Genomic DNA, 23,219 nt, shown 5'->3' on the forward strand with positions numbered 1-23,219 from the left:
CGAGGATATCCATTTAAATGTAACTGCTTTATATTTTTAAATCTTGATAATATATTCTATAAAGGAGCGTGTTCATTCATCCATGTAATCCATAAAAAACCCCTTGACCCAAAGCCTGTCATAACCCTTCATTAATCAGTCTGCAGGAAATCATTAAATAATTCACAAGCCAGACGTCAGGGCATAAACGAACCAAACAACCTATTTTTACCTTGTTACATCTGGTAGGTATGCATAGAAGCCATACAATTCATTAACATGCCATCTTCAACCACAATACATGTACCCCCCGTGTCCATTCTCCTGGTAATCTCGCTCTCTGTTTCATGAAGAGAGTCTGTAGGGAGACCATTGTTGGGTTTTTACAGAGCAATAGCAGCCATGGCAACAGCAGCAGCGGCAGCTCCGAAAGAGCCCAGCTTGTTACCACTGCTTCCAGGGGCAGTAGACGAGGGAGCAGAGGGGCTGCTACCGGATCCAGAGCCGGTAGGAGAGCCACCAGAGGAGACGGTGCTGTTAGCCGTGGGGAAAGGCACAGAGGCAAAGGTAGAAGAGGCGGGAGGAGCACCACCGGCACCAGCGCCGCCAGGAGTTGAGGAGCCCGAAGAACCGGTAGTTTGAGGCTCCGAACCAGTAGTCTGAGAGCCGGAGGAGCCAGAAGAGCCAGAAGAGCCAGAAGAGCCAGAAGAGCCAGAGGAACCAGTAGTCTGAGGCTCCGAGGCGGTGGTCTGAGAGTCTGAAGAACCAGTAGTCTGGGACTCTGAGGTACTAGTAGAATCAGAGCCAGAGCTAGAGCTAGAGCCAGAGCTTGAACCAGAGCCGGAAGAAGAAGATGACGAGGAAGATGAGGAAGAGCCCGCAGAGGAAGAGGCAGCAGCAGCAGCAGAGGAACTAGCAGGCTTGCTGGAAGCAGAAGAAGAGGTCGGGTTCGTGGGGTTGGTGTCGACATTGGCGCAAGAAAGATCAAACAGGGGCTTCTCGGTCAAGGAGCTGCCAATAAGACCAAAGCTGGGGTTGGGCGCGCTAGGCTCAGCATCCTGAAGAGTGTACCACCAGACATTGGTCTTGCCAAAGTTGGGGCAGCCAACCTGCTGCCAGTACTCCTGAGCGTTATTCACGGAGGCCACGGCGTCGCCAGAGCTCTTACCGTTGACGGGCCAACCGGTCTCGGTGACCCAGACGTCCTTGCCAGGGCCGGCGTTTTGGATCTTCTCGAGGGCAGATTCGTACAGAGACTTTGCGTTGGCGATGGCGTTGGAGTTTGTGTTCTCGTAGTAGGGGTAGGTGTCCATGCCGAGCCAGTCGGAGGCGTCAATCACGGGCTTGTTGGAGTCCAACACCCAGGCGTTCCAGGTGTCGACGTGGCCAACGGGCACCTTGGCCAAGCAAGAGCCCTTGATGGTATCACGGACCTCGTTGATGTAGTTGACCAGAGTTCCAGGCTGGGCTCCGGGGCCAGCATCGGAAGCAACACCGGTGGGAGTGATTCGGTACAGATCCTCGCTGCCAACGGAGATACCAGCAACCAGGCCGTCCAGCTGGCCACAGTACTGGCTAATGGTGCTCTTCAGAGCAGCAATCTCGTTGGCGAAGGCGGCGTCACCAGCAGAAGCCCAGAGACCGAACAGCAGACTGGTCTTGGTGCTGATGGCGGCGGGAATGGCACTGATGGGTGAGTTGGGGGTGCCGCTCTGGATCATGGTATAGAGACGGGCACTGGTGAAGGCGCCATTGGTGCCATCCAGGCCGGCAGCCGTCTTGAACTCGGCCTCGAAGTCGGTCTGAGCCTTGGCTTGACCGCTGGTAAAAGTCGAGCCGTAGTTGAAGCCCTGGTAGGCAGCGTTGACCGCCGAAACGGCCGTGGCCAGAGTAAGGAGGGTGGACGAAGAAGGCATTTTGCGTGTCTGTGGCCCAGTGAATTATGATTATTCCTCCTTGTGTCTTTATATGTATATATATATAACGGTAGATCCGAGGGTAGTGTCGTCGGTCCAAAAAAAAAGCGAACGAGGTCAAGCCGAGCAAAGAAACGAGAGCACGACTTGGTGATATGAACTATTAGGTATAGCTATCACAGGTCAAGCGAGAGTGAAGAGGCCCAAGTCCACAAAGGATCAGACCAAAATAGGGATATAAGCGACTGAAGGTGTTGGTCAGAGCAGAGGATGAAGGAAGAAGAGACAAAGAGCAGACAAAGAAAAGCAGCCGGAGACTGCTTGAAAAGGAAAGCCAGAGACACCCACAAACGTCAGCACGTCGGGGCCAGTGGGCTGCGATACGAGGACGCAGCAGGTCCCAGAAAAAGCAAGGTACAACACACAAAAGTCCACGCAGTGCAACAACCCACAGTTCCACACCAACTTTTTTTTTTTCTTCCGTCTCTTCTCTCTGTGTGTTTTGCTCTACTAACCAGTAGTTTCTTCTTTGGCGGCCAAGCCACAGGGGCTCCCGAGTGGGTGTGGCATTTCGTCACAGGCACCGGAGCTCTATTCCATCCATGGCCGGTTGCCCAACTCATTGGCCGCCATCCCACAAATCGCCCACACTGGATCGAGGCCCACGTTTTGTCTGATCCAGACGGTGGGGCTGCCGTCCAGGCCTGGCCCTGGTCGTATCGCCGTCGTGTCATGCCATGCTGTGGAAAAGAGAAGAAGAAAATGCCTCTCGATTGGCGAGTCTTTTGCTGCCCATGGACGCAACCCCTGCAGCGAGCGACGTCATGGCGCCATCTCAGATCACTCCATCAAACCACGACCTGCTTCTGCGTCTCTACTATTACGCACTCGTAGCATTGGAGCAGCGCATACATCATCATCATCATTGTGTTATGCATGCAACGTTGGTCAAAAATATCACCAAATCTCAACAAAGAGACGCAGAAAAAAGGACGAAGAAAAATGAAAAAAACGCCACAGCGGCTGGCCGGCATCCCCCCGGTTCAAATCGTGGGCGCTAAAGCATGACAGCTCCCTGACATGCGAGATACTTGTTACAAAGTACCTTTTTCAACTTGCTGCCCTCTCCAAAGCCGAGATCCGACTGCGAGGTACATGAAAGCATCGTACCTCTGCCCTAAACTGCTGCTGCTTTTTCGTGCTGGAACAAGTTATAGATCTGAGTAAAAGCTTGAATGGCAGGTGAAAGAGCAGCAGGGCAACAAATGTCAATGCCAATATCAACTTCTTCACAAAAGAAGATGGAAAAGGCTGCCAGGGTGCCACACCGCACTTCACAAAGCGCTCGTGACCTCGTGTTCATCCAAAAGAAGGATATCCATTTCTCCAGCTTCGTATTCCAATTAGCCGCTACCAGGCAAAGAAAGACACCTCTAGATTGATACCATGTACTAGATTCCCATTTCTTCTCATTCTCCAAGAGGAAAGCCAAACTCGTCTGAAAATCCGCACTCGCAGAAAATGCATCCTTCAGCTCACTCTCTCATCTCAAAAGAAAAGCTTGGAAGGCCTCCCGGCTCTTCGGAACATCCGCCTGTGGCTCCCACTAACGCAGCAGAAAAAATGCTACTGTAGAGGAACCACAACGGGCGCCACAGGCTTCGTAAGCTCGGTACCTGCATGGAGATGCCCAGTATTACACGTGATTGAGAATGGATCCCACAGCTGTAGAATCGAGATGCAGCTTGACAGCTTGGCTGCTATTGCATGTATCCCAGTACATGCGAGTACAGTGTTGCTGCAGATCGCAAGAGAGCAAATGGATGCTCGTCCATCGATTCAAAACACTACTCGAATGTTGGACCTGGAGCCGAAAGTCTCACCATATTCAATTCATGCGCTTGATAGCTATTCGACATAGAGTAATGTCTTGAGACTACTTGAAGAGTCGCTGCTTTTCGTGGCCCATTGCCTGGGCATTCCTCCATAAAATCAGACCCTATACTCCGTATCGCTTCTATCAAAGCCATCTACCATTAATCATAAACTTCCTCTCAACCCATCTCCCGGAAAGAACGCAAGTATATATATATACGCGAGGACTCAGGCAGCCCTGGCCCAATTAGCTATTAACAAATCCCCTAATTCCTCTCAAGCCAATCGACTTCTTTTCCTTCTTAGGCTTGCCAGACTCATCCTTGGCTTTTTCCTTACTATCCCTGCGGATCATACCTGCATGTGTGTCAGTACCAGTACATCCCAGAGTAAAAACGCACGCTTCTCAAGCACTTACTGCCAAAGTAACTTCTTTCTGGGCTCACCGAGAGATTGAGTGATGAGGCCTTACCATCTGTCTCTCCTGTCCCCGCAGAGCTCGTGGGCTGCAGCGGCTGCAGCACAGAGGATGTTGGCGTCCCCGGGTGCGAGCCGAGCGACGACGTTGCTCCGTCAGTGTTTTCAGTCGCTGACAAAAGCTGGACTGGCCTTGACCTTATTGACATTGGGCCCGTAGGCGACAACATGCCGTCATCTTCACCTTCGGCTATGCTTGACTTCCCCGTCGTAACCGATGCCTCCAACTGCATGTCCAGCAAGGACGACTGCAGTGCTGTGTATTTGCGCGACAGTAAGTTATACTGCTTCTGCATCTCAGCTTGCTTGGCACGGCTTGCTTCAAGTGTTGCCTCAACTGCAGCGTTCACTACCGCAGCAGGCCGCTTATTTCGCTCCTCCAGAGCTGCCGAGAGCTGCGCCTGAAGCTCAGTCACCTGGCCATGAAAGAGCTTCTTCATTCGCTCAAAGTCCACCTCTTTGGCGCTCAGCTTCATCTTCAACATTTCCATCTGATTCTGCGCATCCTCAGCCGCGTTGATAGAGGCTTGCCGCTCCACCTCCTTTGCCTGATAGTCCCGTTCAGATAATGAGAGTCGCTCAACTTCTGCCTTGAGCCTGTCAATATCGGCGCCATGAATCTCAATCGACTGCATGTTTTGTCTCGCATTCAGCTCCTTCACCTCAGCGTCGCATACAAGCTTGCGCAGCTTTTCGCACTCCCGCCTCTTCTCTTCAAGCTCTTTTCGAATGTACTCAGACTCCGTCTGCATCTTTTTTGATTCTTCCCTGAGGTTCTTCAGCTTGTTTGCGAGGTCTGCTTCCCACTTCTTTGCTATGGCACGGCGATTTTCCGACTCCTTACGGACTTGCATCTCGGCCTGCTTGGCTTCTTCGTAGCTTCTTTTGAGGTTCCTATTCATCATGATCAGGTTCTGCATCTCTGCCTCCGTAGCAGCTTCCGCCATCTGTCGCCGTCTGAGCTCGCCAATGTGAGCCATGTGTTGCAGCTTGAGATACCTCTCGAAGCTAAGATCGTTTTGCAGCAACAGAAGCCGTCCTTGGAGATGAGCAATTTGAGCGCTGCTCGCATCTCCTGCCGATACGGGCGTATGGGCCTGTGCAGGCAGCGCCATTGTTGTAAACGGTCTAGTATCAGCTGTAGACTCCTGGTGGCTCAGAGCGAGAGACGGCACGCTATCATTTGCCAACGATTGGTTAAGGCTGCTTTTGATAACCTTATTTGATCTTATGAGGTCTTGAAGCTGGGTATGAGAAGCCGATTGGAGAAGCTGGGTCCCTGACGGACTATCGACGCCAGCGAAGTCCTTGAAGCGCGTCGCTTCGACAGAGTCCCTCCCCGAATGTTGGCTGGATTGGGATCCACGTCTCATCAAGGTTGACGGCGCGCCATCACTGGTAGCAGACTCTGTGCTGGATATGTGAGAGTTCCTCCACGAATTCACCTTGGTTACCGAACTGCTCAGCAAGCCCGGATCCGACCTCTCCGGGCTCAGTTCGTCGTTGGGGACCTGAGCCGAGGACTCCGGGACATGTGATAGCTCGTGGTCAGGAAACAATTGGCTTGTTTGTGTGACGCACAGCGCCATGCATTCAGTCACGACTTCGGCAGCCTCACTTTTAATCCATCGCCCCAAATCCGTCTTTTCGGTTTCAATCGTGTAGGTGAAGAAATTTGGGTGAAGCAAGTGGCTTCTCCTAAACCGCTCCGATCGATGACGAATCTCAGTGGGCTGCACTTCAATCTCGTCGGCATTAGGCAGGTTGGCGTGCCTTATGTACCTCTGCGGTTTGCGAATGTAATCCATAAAGTTTATGGGATACAGGCCATATAAGATTGTGTAATAGTTGTCCAAATGTGATACGTGGGCATCTTCCGTCTCCGGATCGTGTGCAAACACCTCCCACCGATTTGTTTGTTCAGACTCATGTGAAGGCGACTCTGAAGCTTCCCAGAAGAGCATTCTGGTATAGATGTTGAAGAGAGTAGGCAAATGCGGCACGAGAGAGCTGGGCATGTGCGGCAACAGCATGGCAAGGGCGGTGAGTGCAGCCGAAAGGACCGCAGTCGAAGTGTCTTGCTGCAAGCAAGTCAAGAGATCCGTGAACAAGGGAGTATGGGCCACCTGGTATAAGTGAGGTGGCTGTGACTGAAGATAATTGCAAAAGAAATTCAAGCTAATTTTTCTATACTTTTTCTGGACGAAATAGCTGTCCAAAGAGCAGAAGAACTCCTACATTCTAGTTAGCCAGGCTAAAATGATACAGACGGACAAAAGAAGGGTGATGTCTTTATCGACTAGATTCTTCATAGCGGAAAACAAAGGAAAGGAAATGCCGCAACATAGAATATACGTGCCTTTGGTCGTTTCTTCCCAAACTGCCCTAGCGCATCGCCTATCATCTTTTGAGTATGCTGCGACGGCAGGAAGCCTTCAAAGTGAGCTGGCTGAAAGTCTTCCATCCATACTTCGAAAAGCCTCTCAATCAGAGGATTTGAGGCAAAATCGTTGCCGGCGCCATCGTGGTACTCGTCGGCAATGGCAACAATCTCGTTTAGAGTGTCCATAGCCTCTTCGACGATGTGCTTGTTGAAATCTGTCTTGTCGAGAATCCCCTTGCAAGCTTCCATCCACACAAGTATTCGCTCGGGAGTCTGCAGCACTCTCAGGAGCCGGCGCAGGATGCCCATCCAGGCGCAGGACGCAGCAGGGTTTCCCCGAACATTCTTATCGAAGATGAGGAGCAGTTCCTCCTGCAGGCGATCGGATGCGGCGTCGTCGTATTTCTCGTGCCTCCGCTGGTAGGCAGCAATCGTCGCGACGATCTCCTCGGGCAGAGGCACGGTTGGCTCGACGATAAACTCCTTGATGGCTTTGGACAGCTCCTTGAGGGATCTGCCACGGGTGGGTCAGTTAATCAATCCGCGGTGCAGTCACCCCGCGCGGAGTGCTGAGGAGAGGCTCCAGCGATGTGCGAAGCCGGACTCAACTCACAGTGTGGTGGCCATCGCGGCAGCTTTAGCAGGAGGCAGGAGGTGAGGCCGTCGTGGCCACCGCCGCCTCCAGAGTCGCAGGTATTCTGGGTTATCTCAGGCGCGGGCTCCTCTCACAGGAACTAGGAACGCGCAGATGCGGCCCTGGATGATATCACGGATCTCGCCTGTTTGGGGTTTAAGATGTTGCACGCGGTTTGCTGAGGTTTAGCCGGATGGAGAACAAGCTCTGCAAGAGATGGCTGAGCTTGATTTGCAAAGGCCAGGCAGGAAAAGGTCGCACTAGTGCCAAATGGGGCTAGCGGCAGCCTGTACGGACAAAGTTGAAGGAACCTGCCGATGCACCCCGCGATTGGTGGCAGAGCAGGTTCTCGGTACTGCGCGCGGCGATGCTAGGGAAGAGACCCGCCGACCTCCCTATTACCCCGCAACGAATCCCTCCCGCAGGACCCCACTGCTGCTACAGGCCCTGTTGGCCCTACGACGACCCCTACGAAGGCCTGCCGGGGCTTGCTGGAGCCCTGCTGGAGCCCGCTGGAGCCTGCTAGGTCCTAGCGCTGCTGGCCCCGGGCACCCGAGCAGCAGTGGCTCGATCGACTGCTGATGTGGCTCCGCAATGGTGGCACGTAAATGGCCGGGAGCGTCGAGATGTGTCGAGCCACACACGACCAGCCGTAACGGCCTCTAAATGCCCTGATGATGCCCTGAGGCATGAGCCACCAGCTGCTCGACCAATTGACCGTCATCGCGTGATCCCCTCTTTGCGCCCCTCCTTCGTTTCCCCTCCCTCTTATAGCTCCTGGCTACCTATTTCTTCTCGTCTTCGATCTCTTCTCTTCTTCTCCTTCTTCATCCTCATTATACCCCAAAGACAACATCTCAATTGACTGAGCAGAGAACACTCGTCTCTTGCTCTTTTATCCAATTCTCGTCAAACACCGCTCACACTGCATTCTGAAGCTACCAATTGCTTCTGATTGACACCCTCTTCTCTTTCTATTCATCGCAGTCAAACGACACCTCCCCCGCATCTTCAAGATGGCTGCGAATAAGACTTCAGCTATTGCTGACCAGGAACCTGTCGATATCCTCTTTGCCCTGCAACCAGGATTCGACATGCTTGACTTTGCAGGCCCATTGGCTGCCTTCTCCAAGGCGCAGCACAATCCTACTGATTCCTGTATGTATTTATTCTGCACGAAGCTTGGGCTGCCAGCCCCAATGGTGCCGTACCCAATGCTAACCCGCTTCCCCGCAATCAAAAACAGCCACCAAAGCATTTGAGGTGACGCTTGCGGGCCTTGAGCCCCAGGTCCTCTCCGCCCAGGGCACCATTGTGCAGTCCCAGATCAACTTCAAGGAAGCTCATGAGCGCCTTGAGGAATTTGACGTTCTCGTCGTTCTCGGTGGAAACGTCGATGAGGTCGTCAAGAAGGAGACTGAGCCTCTTGGCCTCATCACCGCCTTTTCCGACCTTCAGAAGAAGGATCCAGCCAGAGAGCGAACAGTCCTGTCCGTCTCCACCGGCTCACACCTGCTTGCCCGAGAGGGCATCCTCTGCGGCCTTTCCGCTACCACACTGTCCGACCACCTTACCACATTTGAGAACCTTTGCAGCGATGCTGCCACCCGATACCTGACTGAGCGAACCGATGTCATTGAAGATGCCCGATATGTAGTCAACAACCTTCGCTTTGAGCTCACTGAAGATGAGAGCCCATACACACGTCGCGCGTCCGATGCTGGACGACCTCACGGCCGGTAAGTAAAGCCTATATCCGGACTGCCACGTCTAATTTCGTTTGCTAATGAATTTTATTACAGAAAGGGAAGCATCTCCTTCAAGGAGTCCAACACACGTCGTGAGTCGATTGCCAGACGTGCCGCCATGCGCCTTGGTGGCCTTCGAGTTATAACCGCTGGGGCTCACGGCGCTGGCGTGGATGCAGCTTTGTATCTCGTCAGCGCCTTGGTGGATGAGCAGTGTGCTGAGGAGGTGGCCAGGTCTATGCAGTGGACTTGGACCAAGGGAGTTGTCGTCGACGGCCTCGACGTCTAAGCGACATAAAGTGCCATGTAATTGCCAGCGGGAGCTTGGCTGTGTAGTAAATCTTGCGGATCTAATGCGTACCTATAAACGCAACCGCCATGTTCATCAAAGAACTAGCTGTAGTATTATGATATGAATGGAATGAAACTTGAACTCTTTTTTTTTTTTTACATGTTCTTACTTTCACATCTCGCTCCAGTATTGCCATCCACATACCAGACTGGCCTTTGCCTTTGCTGTGAGCTACCCGAAGCTGCCTGAAATGCCGGAAGACGGCAAATGTGAAGCTACCAAGCGGGGGGGCATGTCTTTGCTCGTATCTCAACGGCTTATAGGTAGGCCTATAGCAGCCCACCCCACTCTCCTCACCTTGTGCCGGGTCCCCATGAATAGCCAAGCGATGCAGCAATGAGTGATTGAGTTGAAGGCGGGGAACCTTGCTAGACCTGCAGCTGGTGGATTCCCACCCATCTCTATTTCCTGTGAATTCTCTTATTAAGTCTGGCTCTTACTCAATTTTTCACTCATTTGCATGCAGTAGAAGTAGGCCTCACGTCACCGGTTCCACTTATTCAGAGTTGGGCTTTGCTTCGCAGGTGAAAGGTTCACATAACCTGGACTGTGTACTTGATCGCTGATGGGCCATTCTGGATAAGATACGACTTCTTGGTAAGATCGAAATGTTAATAGCAATAACAACCTGGAAGTCAGTAACCAGTCAACAACTGTGAGGTTATGCCGGCAGAGGTACTGCCAAAGTACAGCGTCCTCTGTAAAAGGCTAAATGAATGCGGAGACGAGATGCATCGTTGCTACAGTAGGAGGTACAACCACAAGTAACTGCTGGTAGGAGGTCACGAGGAGGGGCACCGTCAAACCCCACCAAGGCTCTTAAAACGGCATCCTTTCCATTAACGATTCAACGTCTTATGCCGCGCTCCATAATATGTGCGTGCATCCAGACCAGCCTTTACTCCCAGTTGTAATATCGCCCACACAGAAGCAAGCAAGAAAGCAACAAGTGACCTCTGAGCCAAAAACAGCTAACCCGGAACCGGAATAACTCGCGTCTTACATAATCCCACTCCAAAGCCTCTCATCCCGCCATGGCCCAAAAGGTGCAGCTGAACAGGCTAGAAATGGAGCCTCTGCAGGGGGGAACGTTTCCAAGTTCAGCCTCAGCCTTTAACGCTTCGCGACGCGCCGGAGTCGTCGCTTTTTTCTTTTTGGCTCCTCCAACGCAAGAAGCTGCCGCCACGATACAAGAAACATCCCCGGAGTCTCTGACTTTTTGCATCCACAGTTGCATAATTGTCGTCGCATAATTCTGAATTTTTCATTGATTTGATTTTTTTTACTTTTTTCGGCTTCGTCATTGCGGCTTCTCGCATACAAAAAGCTGCGGCCTTGTTCTTTGCTTGCCCCCCCTTGTCGAACGGCCAACCAAACCAACACAAAAACACAAAACATAGCAACGCAGATTTCCTCTTTGTGTCGACTCCAACAGCAGGTGCTGCAGCGCATCTACAAACAATTTTTACAATGGCCGACTGGTCGAAGCTCAAAGTCGTCGACCTTAAAGCCGAGCTGAAGAGCCGTGGCCTGCCTTATGCAGGGCTAAAGGGGGAGCTGATTGCTCGATTGGTCGCCGCCGACGAGGAGGCAGCGCAACAGGAGGAAGAAAATCCGGAAGAAGAGGAGAAGCCACGAGAACCAGAGCCAGAGCCAGAGGTTCAGCCGGAGCAACAAGTTCAGCCCGAGATCCAACCAGAGGCGCAGCCAGAGGCACCCACAGAGACAGTGACTGTCGAGACACAGAATGCCGAAGCCGCTCCAGAACCAGCCGCGGCGAAGCCTCCCTCACCCATCAAGGAACGCGACCCGACTCCCGATGACAAGGCCGACGCTGTCAAAGAGGCTCAGCCTGCGCAGCAGGAGGAGCACAATGAGCCTACAACCGCAGCTGAGCCTGAGCCAGCCGCGCCAGTCGCTGAGATTCCTTCTGAAGCTGCAAAAAGCGATGACACTGTTCAGGGCGGTGAGGCAGCGACCAGCAGTCTTCCGCCGGCTGAAGTGACTCCAGCTCCCCTCGAACAAGTTACTTCTTCGTCCTCCCCCAAACCCGAAGAACGGTCAACTGCACAGGCTTCCATCGAACCGACACCAGAAGCCCAGAAGCGCAAGCGACGCTCGCACAGCCCTCTGCCCACCGAAGAAGACATAGCCCGAAAGCGCGCACGCTCTGACACGACTGCAAACGGCGACGAGATTCATGCCACGGCCGAAGCGAACGAAGCCGATGTTGATATGACCGATGCTGGCGCGCCTGATATCACGCCACAGACGGTCGACAAGGGTGAATCTGCTACCAAGGTTATCCAAGATTCGCGTAAAGAGTCGCCTTCACCAGTCGCCCTCGCTCCACCTGTTGAGATGGAATTTGAAAGAGACATAGAGCCGGCGGTGCACACTCCCACTGCCGCCCTCTACATCAGCAATCTCATGCGCCCCTTGCGCGATGTCGACATTCTTGAGCATCTTGGTAAGCTGGCGTCTACATCCAGCGCAGATTCAGGGCAAGACCGCATTGTCAAGTTTTATCTGAACTCAATCCGCACCCATGCATTTGCTGTCTTTGATACGGAGCTGTCTGCCACTCGGGTTCGCGCCGCGCTGCATAAATGCGTCTGGCCAAACGAAAGCAATCGCAAGGCACTTTCGGTCGACTATATCCCTCCCGGAAAAGTGGATGAATGGATTGACGTAGAAAAAGCTGGCGGAGCACGGTCTTCTTCCCGCTGGCAGGTGGTATACAGACCTGGGCCAGATGGTTTCGAAGCTGTGTTGGAATCCGGATCTGTATCGAAAGCAAGACCAACTGAGCCACCACCTCCATCCAACATTGGTGCCGATAGTACCAATGCCATCCCCATTGGTCCTCGAAGCCACCGTGAACGTGAGCGAGAGCGGGATCGTGATCGTGGCATGATGCCTCCACCACCCACGGGGCCAAGAGGTGGGCGACCAGGAGCAGGAGCAGGAGCAGGACCCGGTGGCCGACTCAGTATCAGTCCCCTGGACCATGTCGTGGAGAAGACTCACTCTCTGCCTCCCATCTCATACCAGATGGTCTCTGAGGATCTCGCCCGCAGCCGCTTGGACAAGATGCGAGGCCACTACACTCGCGACAAGTCCCGTGATTTTGGACGGGAAATCAACCGCTATTCCTTTGAAAATGGAGACGTCTTTGTAGACCGCGGCAAAGAGGTTTTCGAGGGAATCCGACCTCCTCACCGTGAAGGAGATCGCCGTGGTGGAGGCGGCGGCGGCGGACGAGGAGTTCGTTCGCAAGGCCGAAGAGGACCGCCGCCACCTTTCCGACAGAGGAGTGATAGGTACCTACCTGGCGCTGGCGGCGGCGCTGGCTCAAGCTACCGTTCTGGAGGTGGACGACGCAGAGACGGTGACGATGACCGATTATCAAGACGCGACGATTCTAGGGATAGGGATTATAGAGACCGCCGCCACCGCTAAGGAACGCGATTGTTTACGATTATTTTCTTCTTTTAATGGATGTCATCTGTCGACTCTTCTTTTCAACCGATACTTTTCGGGGATTTCCTCGTTTTAATAGGAGAGGCATCATTGGAATTTTCTCATGTTCTTCTCTTCTCTTGAGAGATTTTTTATTCCAATATTTTCTATTTCGTGTTCTTTTTCTTTATGAAAAAGCCTTTTAATTCTCGTCTCTTTTATTTCCTTTCTTTTTTTCTTCCCTTTTTTTTTTTTTTTTTTTTTTTTTTTTTTTCACTTGATTCCGAATTTGAGATGTGAGCGAGAGACATTTGAGGCTATATCGGAAACCATACAGGGCTGCCAACGGCTTTTATTCATGAGATGAGACAGGAACAGGGATATGCACAGGATAGGATAGGACAAGGCCAGGAATTGGCACGGATGGGATTGGCACTCGAAAGGAACACGATTCTGGACCCGGGCAAGAAGGGAGAGTGAGCATTATGACTACTGGACGGCATTTGTATCATTGTAGGATACTGTATTATTGTGTATACTATGTATGACAAGATACCACTATCATATTCAGTCTTGCAGTGCCTGGCTGTGAAGTGTATGACTGAAAGAGAGGCTCAGATGGAGACTGATGGACTTTACGCAATGGAACATGGAGACTGAAAATTATTGATAATTGTAATTGTTTTTTTTTTTTTTTCAAATTATGCTGGTATTTAAATTTATAAGTAAAGCCACAAAAAAAATACGATCTGATTTTCCCTGATACTGAAAAAAAGAAAACGCCTAAAATCCCCCAACTCTACATCTTTCCCTCCCCGACCCAGCTTCATGCCAGTTTCGTTGTTTAGGCAAAGCCAACAAGAGGAGTAGGCTCAACACCGACACGCTCCTTGCTCAGAACGTCAAGGATGTACTGGCTGGGCCGGTTATCCTTGAAGACGTGCTGAGCGCTCTTGGCGGCGCGGACGTTCTCGAGGTACTTCTCGAAGAGGTATGAGCTGTCCATTGGGCCACCCTTGGCCTCGGGGTGGAACTGGGTAGAGAAGATGGGGCGGGTGCGGTGCATCATTCCCTCGTTGCTGCCGTCGTTGAGGTTGACAAAGTACTCCTTGAAGTCGTTGGGCAGCGAGCTGGAGTCGACGGCGTATCCGTGGTTCTGAGATGTGATGTGGCACTGGCCGGTGGTCAAGTCCAGGGCAGGGATGTTGTGGGCTCGGTTGCCGTACTTCATCTTGATGGTCTTTGCGCCGACGGCCATGGCCAGAAGCTGGTGGCCGAGACAGATTCCCATGATGGGGATGGGAGACGTCTCCATCAGGCGGGCGAGGTTGTAGACGGTCTCCTGGCAGTGGATTGGGTCGCCGGGGCCGTTGGAGATGAAGACACCGTCAAAGTGGTGGGCAACCTTGTGGATCGGGTAGTTGTAAGGGAAGACGGTGAGCGAAGCACCACGGCTGACCAAGCTGCGGAGGATGTTCTCCTTGACACCGCAGTCGATCAGAGCAATGTGGAGGTCAGCGTTGGGAGACTCAACCACAAAGGGAGCCTTTGTGCTGACGCGCTTGACCAGGTTGATCTGGCCAGGGTCGACAAAGCCTTCGTCCTCGTCGGCATCGTACTCGTCGCCAACGGAGATCCTAGCGAGGGAGGAACCCTGCTCTCGGAGAAAGGTGACAATGGCTCGAGTATCGACGCCGGAGATGGCGGGAACACCCTCACGGGCACACCAGTCGCTCAGACTCTCGACGGCGGTCCAGTGGCTATATTGAAGGGCGACATCGGAAACAACAACACCGGCACATTGAATGTGAGGAGATTCAAAGTACTTCAAAAGGTTGTACTGGTCACGCTCACTAGAGGGAACGCCGTAGTTGCCAATCAGGGGCTGGGTGAAGACGAGGATTTGGCCACGGTAAGAGGGGTCGGTCATGGATTCGGGGTAGCCGACGAGAGAAGTGGTGAAGACGGCCTCGCCAGAGATGTTGGTGTTGGCACCAAAGGCCTTGCCTCGGAAAACGGGGCCATCCTGTTGAAACGTTGATGTTAGCACATTTTCCACAATCACCAGATTGTCCATGTAGTCTAAATGGCGCATCTTACTCGGATGGTAAAAGTGGCCGGCAGAGAAGCCCCGTTTTGAGCAGTCTGGAAAGGCACAGTCTTTCCCTTTGTGCTGCTGGCAAGAGTCTGGCCAGACACAAATCGGGCCTGGAAAGCAACTCGGCGAGTGGAGCCCGCGGCAGCAGTGGCCGTTTTCTGGGCAAAATTGGCCGCCAGCTTGGAGAACATGGCAGCGGTTTATTCGGAAATTGGTTGTAGTTTGTCTTGGTCACGGGTGGTAGAAGCAGTAATCAGTTGTTGGGGGAGCTGTTTTAAGCTGACAAGGCCCTCCACAGGTGGTCTATGTGAAGCTTGTTAGACGGCATCATGAGGGGGGGTGAGTCATGGTAACACGAACCAGAGAGATAGTCCTGTAGAAACGATAAAGTTAGCATTTTTGTTTCTAGACGAATTGGAACGAATAATTGTCGAATTGAAGCAGACGAGCAAGCAATACACGCTGCCTAACCCGGAATACGGAAATGGACATTGAGTGTAGAGGGCACGTGGGGTAATTGTATCAGCCGCAAAAAAAAAAGAGTCACATACCTGAGAAGTGAATTCCGACGGGCGCCCGTTCATAAGGGCGGATTAAGAAATTGTAGGTTGACGATGTAAGAACGAGGCGCGAGGCACTCTGAGATGGATTGACAAAGTTGATTGAATTGAATGCGTGATGCACAAGGTGCGGTTGGACTGATGACTCTTCTGACTGATGGAGAGAGAAGAAGAAGAGAGGAAAAAGGAAAAGAAGAAGTTGGAAAAAAGGGTGCATCGGAGGGGTCAGATTATAACAAGTTTAGTGCCATATCTTTTTTTTTTTCGCGCTCAAGAGATAATGACCAACGCCGAATTCCCGGCAATTGGTTGGCTGGAGACGTCGCTAGTGGGCTTTTGACGTGCTGAAAGGAGGGGCAGCTTGGCCTGTTTGGGCGAGCTTTGGGGCGCCGATATCGTTGTGGCCCCTGTGCCCTATTCTATGACATTGAATCATTACGGCGCATCTCGTTTTATTATCTCTTGCGAGTTAGAGGGGAAGGGACATGACTAGAGAGATGGGGATGGGGATGGGGATATGATAAGGGATAGGGCGCTGAGGCTGCTGCTGTTTTCTGTGGTCTTTTGGCGTGGCCACATGCTGAACACATGGCAAATGGCTTTTTACTCTATTTACAGCTCAACTCTACCGGGCAGTGACAAGTGAGTGATTCATTCTTCTTTGGTGGGGTTAATGGAGCATTCAATTGAACGATCCAACATCACCGCCCGATTCGTTTCAACGCTGCTAAAGCGGTTCCCACCATATTATAAACAGCAATTAATCTCGTACGTAAGTAAATATATATTGTTGACTTTCTTCGTATCCAACTCTGAAGATGCGCCCAATAATTGGTGTGTCATTCCATCTCTCACGTCTTTAATCCAGACCGCAGTCCCTCTAGCAATAACTTTGGCAATAAAAACGAGCACCAAGGAAGCCATAATTGCAATTCATAGAGTCACAACGGGCGTTCTAATTGAAACAAGTCTAATTGATCCCGCCCAATCCTTCTTTTGCATACTATAATTGAATAATCCAAAGCTCCCATTTACAAAGCACCAAGCTCCTTTAGCTTTCCAATCAAGCCATCCACATCCTCAACCTTGCCACCGCCCTGTCTCACAGGAGGCTCTGTAAATTAGAATAACAATTAGCCATCATAGCCATCACATAGATAATACAAGGGGACAGAATGGAAACTCACCAGTAACCTTCAATACCTTCAACCTCTTCTCATTCGTCAACCCAAAGTCCTCCAACGTCTTCTTATCCAGCTTCTTCTTCTTCGCCTTCATGATATTCGGCAGCGTCGCATACCGCGGCGTATTCAGCCTCAGATCCGTCGTGATAATCATCGGCAGCTTCGCCTTGACCGTCTCCACCCCGCCATCAATCTCCTTGGTCACAGTCACGGCGTCGTCTGCGCCAAACTCAATCTTGCTCGCCTGCGTCGCCTGCGGCCAGTTGAGCAAGCCCGCAAGCATCTGGCCCGTCTGCCCGGCGTCGTCGTCGATGCTCTGCTTGCCCAGGATGACCAGGTTGCTCTTCTGCTCTTCGACCGACTTCTTCAGCAGCTTGGCCACCGTCAGTGGCTCCAGCTCCTCGCCGTCCTTGATCTCGACGTGCACCGCGCGGTCGGCGCCCATGGCCAGGGCCGTCCGCAGAATCTCCTGCGCCTTGGATGGCCCGGCCGAGAAGGCGCAAATGTCTTCAACGCCGCCGGGGGGCGCGCTTCTTCTCGCGGATTCGCACAGACTCTTCGACGGAGAGGTCGTCAAAGGGGTTCATGGAGTGCTTGACGCCGGCTGTCTCGACGCCCGTCTGGGCCTTGTTGACTCGTGGCTTGACCTATATAGATGATGGGCGGGCAAGGTAAGCATTTATTCAACTCAATTGCCTTTTCTGGAGACAATCAGAGAGAGAAGAAAAATACAGGGCTCATCTTACAGCATAGTCAATCACTCGCTTCACAGGTACTAGAATCCGTAGGGCAGACATTGTGGCGGCTGGATGTTGGATGATGTGAAGGCAGCCAGAGTGAGGGACGTTGCCGATATTAACTGCTACCGCTACCCAAAAGTAGCCGGCCGACAAAACGACCCGAGCCTCCATACCGGCTAGGGCCGGCTCCCGTACAACCTCGGATACTCGCTCACGTGATATCTACACCCGCCTTGATGCGCATATTGAGTTGTAAAAGCAGAGCAGTAGTACGGATAGAATGATGAAAGATGGAAGAATTAGAAATTGATATTTAGATGCGATTCGTATATACATGAATATTCACCCTCTAATAATATTGCCTCCCCAGCAATGCTCTAACATTGCAGTCCGAATAGTAGGATAAAGACCTTCCCCAGCGGCGAACTCCGTACGTGCGTGACTGCATACTTGACCCAGGCCCATTTCGTCAGTCAAAAATGCCGTAGATTTTCGTCCGCCGAGGTCAGTCAGTCAGTCAGTCAATCAGTCATCATAAGTGGTGGTATATGGTGGCCATGTCGTATCTCTGGTCAAAGGCTACCATCTTGTCAATTTATTCCAAGCGCTCGTATTTCGTCAAGTGTATCTCTTCAGTCCACAGGTACTCCAACGCCAGCAAAAGCAAACATTTGAAAGTTTATTCCCAGTTGTTTGTTTACCAATCATCCCACTCATCGCCAGCCTTGGGCTTCGGCGCCGAGGCTCCAGGAGCCGACGACTTCTTGCCCATGCCAATAGCACTTGTGCCGATAGCATTGTTCTGCTTGTTTTGGTCTGCAAGGCTGGAAAAGTCGTCCCAAAAGTCTTTACGGCTGGCGTCCAGGGGTGCATTTCTTTTGGTAGCGTCGGGACCCTCGACAAATCTGTTGAAGCCATCTTGTGCGTTTTTGCCCGCAAGCTGAGCCTGCTTGGCGAGCTGTGCGGCCGTTTGCTGGGCCTGCTTGGCAAAGTCACCCTCAGCAATCTAAAAGGAGGCAATATTAGTATCAGTATCATATTTGTCTAGCCTCATACGAAGCGAGAGAAGGGGAAACAAGACAAAGACATACGCTCTTCGCAGTGGGTTGAATGTAGCCGTCATTCACCGTCTTGGCCGTCTTCGTCACAGTAGACGCAAACCAGCCAAATCCCTTGGTAATGGCACCCATGGGGTCCTTTTGTAAATCGTCAAAGATGGGCATTCCTCCCTGGCTCGACGAGTTCGTGGTCGGCATGTTTCCAAAGCCAGCATATTTCCCACCTTGGCTCGGCGGCAGATCCTCAGGCCGTGAGGCATTGTCGGCTCCCAGCTTGGCAAAGTACCTGTCGTCCACCTTGACCTTTCCGCCCTGCGAGGGACTCTGGCTTCGGTTCGCGGTTCCACCGAGGGGTGTGCTCGTGCGCGCCCCCGACTTTGCGGCCGCCGGGGATGCCTGCGCGGCAGCGGGCTTCTTCTCTCCGGGGACGTATTCTCGCTCTTCCACCTTGCACGTTAACCTCTCCTTCCACTCCTCGCCAACCTCGCCGCTGTATCGCTCTGCAATCGTGGCGTCGTCCCAGGTGAGGCCCCTCATCTGCGTATCCTCGTGCTCCTCAAAGAACTTCCTCCAGCCCTCGTTGCCGCCCAGCCGCATGCGCTCAATCTCGTTGGCCTTGAAGGCGTCCATGGATATGCTTCGGACAAAGGAGATGTGCACGCCGAGCCCGCGGTGGACTCCGGCGCAGCTCAGACAGATGAAGATGCCAAACTTTGGCGATGCCCACTGTGGCGACGGGGCATTGCAGTCGCAGCAGACATTGTTCTTGGACTCCTTTTGCAGAGCAGCCAACTAATATGAATCGGTTAGTTGTCTGGCCCGAAATCGATGCCAAATGCCAAGTCAGATGCTCGATGCCAGGACTTGTACATCCATGCCATCACTGTCCGCAGTAAAGGGGGGGGAGAGGCAAAGGCAAGATTTGGGGAACACAAAGAAAGACTGCGCCGTACCTTGGACCGAGTCTCGGGGTCAACCTCCCACATGGCCTTGGAAGCCATTGCGTCCCAGTGAAGCGGATGAGAATAGTGACTGCAGAATCTATGGCAAAAAGCTGGGCGGTGCGTAAAAGGCTCGAGAAACGATTGCGCTACGGTTCGGCTGGCGCGTGATGTTTTGCGAGGCCAGCGCCGTTACAGCAGGGAGGTTGTCGCGGCAAAGGAGAGCGGGGCGCAGGTGCTCCAGACCTGAAACCCCATAATTTCAGCGTGCAGGTGCTTGGGGTGGGAGCTGGAGGCCTTTCTGCGGTGTCCCTTTTGGTGCTCTGGGCGCTACCGAGCGCTGTGTGCCCTGTTGTTCCCAGCACCACAAGTAGGTACCCGCGTTGATGGCATGCAGCCACTTATAGCATCAACTGGATGGAATAGCCAAACAACCCAGATGCCCCATTCCGCTGTAACTGGCCCATCCACCGTCGTCTCCATTCTCATCGAGTGCCAAGTCTGAGGATTCCTTATCAAGACGTACTTGCACAAGCACCTATGCATGTACAGCATAGATACGAGGCACCTCCTCCTGGATCAACCCAGAACTGAAACTGACACGCCCATGACGTTTCCTTGCTGACATGGGATAATCCAGCCAACCAGGGCATCTCTCTAGCTGCCATTATCAGCATCACGTTATTCTCTAGTACTACAAAGAGATACCATCCCTCACAGCTCCCCTGTCACATGCATTAAGGGCACCTGGCCCGGGTCGTCTTTATATCCACGACGCACAAGTATAAACTCAAGAGCTCACATAATATCGGTCACCATGTGAAGAGACAATCACTTGCAAGACAAAGACACAGTCAAGAATCACAGCCAAAATATACTCTTTTTCATTCTCGTGTTCGCTTTCCTTTTTTTTTTCTGCTTGCTGCCTTTGACCTGAGTTCCCGCATAGCTAGTAGAAAATGTAGTAACTAGGAAAGGCATTTATGAAAAATAAAACATTTGAAGAGGGCTTTTTTTGTTGTTTTTGTGTGTTTCAAGTCCCATGCTCCAACGGAGGGGATTTATTAAGTTGTCAAGTAGTAGCTGGTAGGATCATACCGTACCTGGGATATTAAAGAGTTTCAAGCGATACCTGCGTGTAGCTCCGTTCCAGCCCCAAAGTAAGATATAAAGCCGTCCGTGGCGTCATAATTGAAATCGTCCAAAATCGCGTGCCATATCATAAAAGAGTACTCATCAAACGCAGGCGGCAATGTTCAGCCTGTGAAAAAAAAAAAAATTGCCGCGGTTCAACATTTAAGCAGTGGCGGCAGGAGCCTCAGCAGCGGGCTGCTCAGCAACAGGCTCAGTAGCGCCCTCCTCAGCGCCGTTGGAAGCCGGGATGTTGGACTCTTCGTCGGTCTTGTCAGGGCTATCGATGGCGACCTTGACGGCGATCTCACGTCCTTCAATCTCCTTTCCGTTCATCTCAGCAACGGCCTTCTGCTGGAGATCCTCAGAAGCCAGGGTAACGAAACCGAAGCCACGTCCCTTGCGGGCCTCGCCACGAGCCTGGAGCTTCTTGATCATGAAACGGGGGATGGGTCGGAGAGCAATCTTGGCTGACGAGGGGTCGTAGGCCTGGAAGAGCTCAAGGAGCTTCTCATATCACTTAGTACGCAGCTTCATAAACGTTGGCTATAGACTACTCACCTTCTCCTCAGTAAGATCGTATGGCAGGTTGGCCACCATGACCTTGGTCTTGGAAGGGATGCCATCAGCAGGTGGGCCACGCTCGCGGCGCTCACGCTGAGGGCGGTTCTGGTTCTTCTTCTTGTCGTCCTTGTCATCCGAGACAGTGTTGGTGATGTCCTTCAGAGGCTCAGCCTGGGTGGCTTCACCTTCAACGGCCTCATCTCCCTTCTTCTCATCGTTCTCCTGTAAATACGTCAGCATCGTTGTGAGACAGTTTGGCAGGAGAGAAGACTCACGCCAGTGGCGCGACCGCCACGGCCACCACGGCCACCGCGTCCGCGGCCACGTCCGCGACCACGACCAGAGGCTCGGCGGCGAGAGCCCTCCGCGCCGGAGCCCTCTCCGTTAGCACCCTCAGTCTTCTCACCAGCAGGCTCGGGCTTGCGAGCCAGCTGAACGGAAACCTTCCGCTCGAGGATCTCCTTGCCGGAAAGCTCAGCAATGGCACGATCAGCCTCGTTGGGGGTAGAAAGGTCGACAAAAGCGTATCCGACAGGGCGGTCGGTACGAGGGTTCTTGGGGATCGAGACAGACTCGCTGCAATGGTTTTGTCGTCAGCAGATGCTTTAGCACAAATGGCGGGGACAGCAAGGGAGCGATGGAGGGGTAGAGACTGGGCAGCAGAGAAAACAGGGAAGCCGCAAAGCTCTTGCTGTAGCTTTGTGGAGGGTATCGGGGTAGATGAGCTCATCGTGTGATGTCAAGCTAGGTAGGCAACACTGAGGTGGAGTGACATTCACCGCCAATCAGGACACCGTCGCAAAGTTGGGCTGCGAACGCATTCACGCCGAACCATGTCTTTCATCGGCCACGCAGCCTCGGCAGATACAAGAGAAGAGCATCCCAGACAGAAAAAGATGACGAGCAGATGATACGCAAAACCAAAGGTGCCCGAAAGCGTGTATAGACCAGAGGCAACTTACACAAGATAGCTTTTGAAGAAGTCCTTCAACTCTCCCTCAGTTGTCGCATATGCCAGGTTGCCGATGTACAGGCGGCGGCCCTCAGCAGCGCTGGCCGAGGCGGCCTCGTTGGCGGCAGCCTTGTCATCGGCAGGCTTGTTGATTGAGAGGTTGCCCAGAGCGTTTGCAGCGTCATTAACGGGGGCTTCGGAGCCTTTCTCCACGTTGGTAGCAGACATGGTGATGAGTCGGTGGATGGAGAGGGGATGCTTGGTCGGCGTATGACGTGTGGCGGATGAAAAGAGTCGAACTTGAACTCTGGTGCAATGAGGGAGGAAGTTGGGTCAGGGTAGCTTGGTGCCCTAGAAACAAGTTGAGAGAAGACAGACGTCGGTGCGTTGCGCGGAAACACAGGTTGACTGAAGGTGTGTGATGGAGGAGAAGAGAATGGAAAAGGGGAGACGGCGAGGCGATAAGTAGAAATATTTTTTCCTAAGGCGGTGCTTGCGGTGCTTGCAAAGGGCCGTGCAGGGGGGCAGGTACGAGCATCGCAGGTGCATCTGGTCTCAGGGCGCAGGTACCACGCGGCCGGGCAGGTACATGCGGCACAGAGGGGGGAGGGGGCGCGATGCAGGCGACACGCGGCAGGCTCAGAGAGTTCAGACGGCGCAGGCGCGAGAGGCAGCAGGTATCCCCCAGCTTTGGGGTACCCGGTTGCGCTACCGGCGAGTACCGGCGCCGCAAGTACCCCGCGGCCCCTGGAGCAGATGCGGTCAAGGTGTATTGCGTACCGGCATGCGACTTGATATTCTGGAACACTTCGAAGCTCTCTGCTGCGGCGAGGGCAGCAAATGGCCGGCTGGATGCCCCTATTCGCCAGGCACGATTGGGCGGTTTTCTGTGTTGCCACGCAGCATGGAGCCCATTCGGTTCATCATCCGATGCCGTGCAAAAAGCGCCAGGCACGCAGAGGCCCAAGGCGTGATACCTGACTGCGCTGTAGCCCCTCGGAACCCAACTGCTGTACTCTGAGCGTAGGCGCTACATGTGGACAGGTACTGTACAGTAATACCGCCCTGCAGTACACAACATGCGAGCCTAAATCTGATGTAATGCAGCTGCCCAGCATCGACTAAGGTTTGTGCCTGGCGACAGAAGCGCCGAGTCTCTCCGTGC

At 52.8% G+C, this 23,219-nt stretch overlaps 10 protein-coding genes across 10 annotated transcripts; 3 read left to right on the forward strand and 7 right to left on the reverse strand.

Annotated features, from left to right (window-relative positions):
- Positions 1-2: 2 nt before the first annotated feature.
- TrAtP1_001216 (uncharacterized protein) lies at positions 3-2,629 on the reverse strand (the record flags this gene model as incomplete). The annotated part of the gene is made up of 2 exons (XM_014086220.2): positions 3-1,904; positions 2,411-2,629. The coding sequence occupies 2 exons, from the start codon at positions 2,627-2,629 to the stop codon at positions 363-365; spliced, it is 1,761 nt and encodes a 586-aa protein (XP_013941695.2). The 3' UTR covers positions 3-362.
- A 630-nt stretch (positions 2,630-3,259) lies between these two features.
- Positions 3,260-7,557, reverse strand: TrAtP1_001217 (uncharacterized protein). Its single transcript, XM_066110893.1, has 4 exons — positions 7,244-7,557; positions 6,607-7,144; positions 4,189-6,481; positions 3,260-4,127 (listed from the first exon to the last, which is right to left on the reverse strand). The coding sequence occupies exons 1-4, from the start codon at positions 7,255-7,257 to the stop codon at positions 4,018-4,020; spliced, it is 2,955 nt and encodes a 984-aa protein (XP_065966966.1). The 5' UTR covers positions 7,258-7,557; the 3' UTR covers positions 3,260-4,017.
- A 475-nt stretch (positions 7,558-8,032) lies between these two features.
- On the forward strand, positions 8,033-9,461 carry TrAtP1_001218 (uncharacterized protein). The gene is made up of 3 exons (XM_014086218.2): positions 8,033-8,422; positions 8,511-9,003; positions 9,067-9,461. Exons 1-3 carry the CDS (start codon positions 8,281-8,283, stop codon positions 9,299-9,301), a joined length of 870 nt encoding a protein of 289 aa, XP_013941693.1. The 5' UTR covers positions 8,033-8,280; the 3' UTR covers positions 9,302-9,461.
- A 1,077-nt stretch (positions 9,462-10,538) lies between these two features.
- Positions 10,539-13,508, forward strand: TrAtP1_001219 (uncharacterized protein). Its single transcript, XM_066110894.1, has one exon. It carries the CDS (start codon positions 10,835-10,837, stop codon positions 12,824-12,826), a length of 1,992 nt encoding a protein of 663 aa, XP_065966967.1. The 5' UTR covers positions 10,539-10,834; the 3' UTR covers positions 12,827-13,508.
- A 15-nt stretch (positions 13,509-13,523) lies between these two features.
- Positions 13,524-15,636, reverse strand: TrAtP1_001220 (uncharacterized protein). Its single transcript, XM_014086216.2, has 3 exons — positions 15,476-15,636; positions 14,927-15,297; positions 13,524-14,852 (listed from the first exon to the last, which is right to left on the reverse strand). Exons 2-3 carry the CDS (start codon positions 15,113-15,115, stop codon positions 13,671-13,673), a joined length of 1,371 nt encoding a protein of 456 aa, XP_013941691.1. The 5' UTR covers positions 15,116-15,297; positions 15,476-15,636; the 3' UTR covers positions 13,524-13,670.
- Positions 15,637-16,515: 879 nt separating this feature from the next.
- Positions 16,516-17,113, reverse strand: TrAtP1_001221 (uncharacterized protein; the record flags this gene model as incomplete). The annotated part of the gene is made up of 2 exons (XM_014086215.2): positions 16,516-16,598; positions 16,672-17,113. 2 exons carry the CDS (start codon positions 17,111-17,113, stop codon positions 16,516-16,518), a joined length of 525 nt encoding a protein of 174 aa, XP_013941690.2.
- Positions 17,114-17,177: 64 nt separating this feature from the next.
- TrAtP1_001222 (uncharacterized protein) lies at positions 17,178-17,465 on the reverse strand (the record flags this gene model as incomplete). The annotated part of the gene is made up of 2 exons (XM_066110895.1): positions 17,178-17,315; positions 17,415-17,465. The coding sequence occupies 2 exons, from the start codon at positions 17,463-17,465 to the stop codon at positions 17,178-17,180; spliced, it is 189 nt and encodes a 62-aa protein (XP_065966968.1).
- Positions 17,466-17,700: 235 nt separating this feature from the next.
- Positions 17,701-19,766, reverse strand: TrAtP1_001223 (uncharacterized protein). The gene is made up of 3 exons (XM_014086214.2): positions 19,420-19,766; positions 18,500-19,258; positions 17,701-18,414 (listed from the first exon to the last, which is right to left on the reverse strand). The coding sequence occupies exons 1-3, from the start codon at positions 19,465-19,467 to the stop codon at positions 18,106-18,108; spliced, it is 1,116 nt and encodes a 371-aa protein (XP_013941689.1). The 5' UTR covers positions 19,468-19,766; the 3' UTR covers positions 17,701-18,105.
- A 502-nt stretch (positions 19,767-20,268) lies between these two features.
- Positions 20,269-22,473, reverse strand: TrAtP1_001224 (uncharacterized protein). Its single transcript, XM_014086213.2, has 4 exons — positions 22,065-22,473; positions 21,378-21,678; positions 21,100-21,324; positions 20,269-21,045 (listed from the first exon to the last, which is right to left on the reverse strand). Exons 1-4 carry the CDS (start codon positions 22,280-22,282, stop codon positions 20,704-20,706), a joined length of 1,086 nt encoding a protein of 361 aa, XP_013941688.1. The 5' UTR covers positions 22,283-22,473; the 3' UTR covers positions 20,269-20,703.
- TrAtP1_001225 (uncharacterized protein) lies at positions 22,474-23,028 on the forward strand (the record flags this gene model as incomplete). Its single annotated transcript, XM_066110896.1, has 1 exon — positions 22,474-23,028. Exon 1 carries the CDS (start codon positions 22,672-22,674, stop codon positions 23,026-23,028), a length of 357 nt encoding a protein of 118 aa, XP_065966969.1. The 5' UTR covers positions 22,474-22,671.
- Between the last annotated feature and the right edge of the window lie 191 nt (positions 23,029-23,219).

This window comes from Trichoderma atroviride, chromosome 1 (assembly GCF_020647795.1).
Source record: "Trichoderma atroviride chromosome 1, complete sequence".
Lineage (NCBI taxonomy): Eukaryota > Fungi > Ascomycota > Sordariomycetes > Hypocreales > Hypocreaceae > Trichoderma > Trichoderma atroviride.

Excerpts from the sequence above, each read along its gene's own strand:
- TrAtP1_001220 (XM_014086216.2), bottom strand. The coding sequence starts at position 15,115 with ATGTTCTCCAAGCTGGCGGCCAATTTTGCCCAGAAAACGGCCACTGCT. Across the intron at positions 14,853-14,926 it reads CGGCCACTTTTACCATCCGA|GATGGCCCCGTTTTCCGAGG; the intron begins GTAAGATGCGCC and ends ACGTTTCAACAG.
- TrAtP1_001224 (XM_014086213.2), bottom strand. The coding sequence starts at position 22,282 with ATGTCTGCTACCAACGTGGAGAAAGGCTCCGAAGCCCCCGTTAATGAC. Across the intron at positions 21,679-22,064 it reads TTCTTCAAAAGCTATCTTGT|CGAGTCTGTCTCGATCCCCA; the intron begins GTAAGTTGCCTC and ends AAACCATTGCAG. Across the intron at positions 21,046-21,099 it reads ACGATCTTACTGAGGAGAAG|CTCCTTGAGCTCTTCCAGGC; the intron begins GTGAGTAGTCTA and ends TGATATGAGAAG.
- TrAtP1_001218 (XM_014086218.2), top strand. The coding sequence starts at position 8,281 with ATGGCTGCGAATAAGACTTCAGCTATTGCTGACCAGGAACCTGTCGAT. Across the intron at positions 8,423-8,510 it reads GCACAATCCTACTGATTCCT|CCACCAAAGCATTTGAGGTG; the intron begins GTATGTATTTAT and ends AATCAAAAACAG. Across the intron at positions 9,004-9,066 it reads GCTGGACGACCTCACGGCCG|AAAGGGAAGCATCTCCTTCA; the intron begins GTAAGTAAAGCC and ends ATTTTATTACAG.
- TrAtP1_001223 (XM_014086214.2), bottom strand. The coding sequence starts at position 19,467 with ATGGCTTCCAAGGCCATGTGGGAGGTTGACCCCGAGACTCGGTCCAAG. Across the intron at positions 19,259-19,419 it reads ACCCCGAGACTCGGTCCAAG|TTGGCTGCTCTGCAAAAGGA; the intron begins GTACGGCGCAGT and ends GATTCATATTAG. Across the intron at positions 18,415-18,499 it reads TTCAACCCACTGCGAAGAGC|ATTGCTGAGGGTGACTTTGC; the intron begins GTATGTCTTTGT and ends GCCTCCTTTTAG.
- TrAtP1_001219 (XM_066110894.1), top strand. The coding sequence starts at position 10,835 with ATGGCCGACTGGTCGAAGCTCAAAGTCGTCGACCTTAAAGCCGAGCTG.
- TrAtP1_001217 (XM_066110893.1), bottom strand. Across the intron at positions 6,482-6,606 it reads TTGGGAAGAAACGACCAAAG|GAGTTCTTCTGCTCTTTGGA; the intron begins GCACGTATATTC and ends ACTAGAATGTAG. Across the intron at positions 4,128-4,188 it reads AGAAAGAAGTTACTTTGGCA|GTATGATCCGCAGGGATAGT; the intron begins GTAAGTGCTTGA and ends ACACACATGCAG.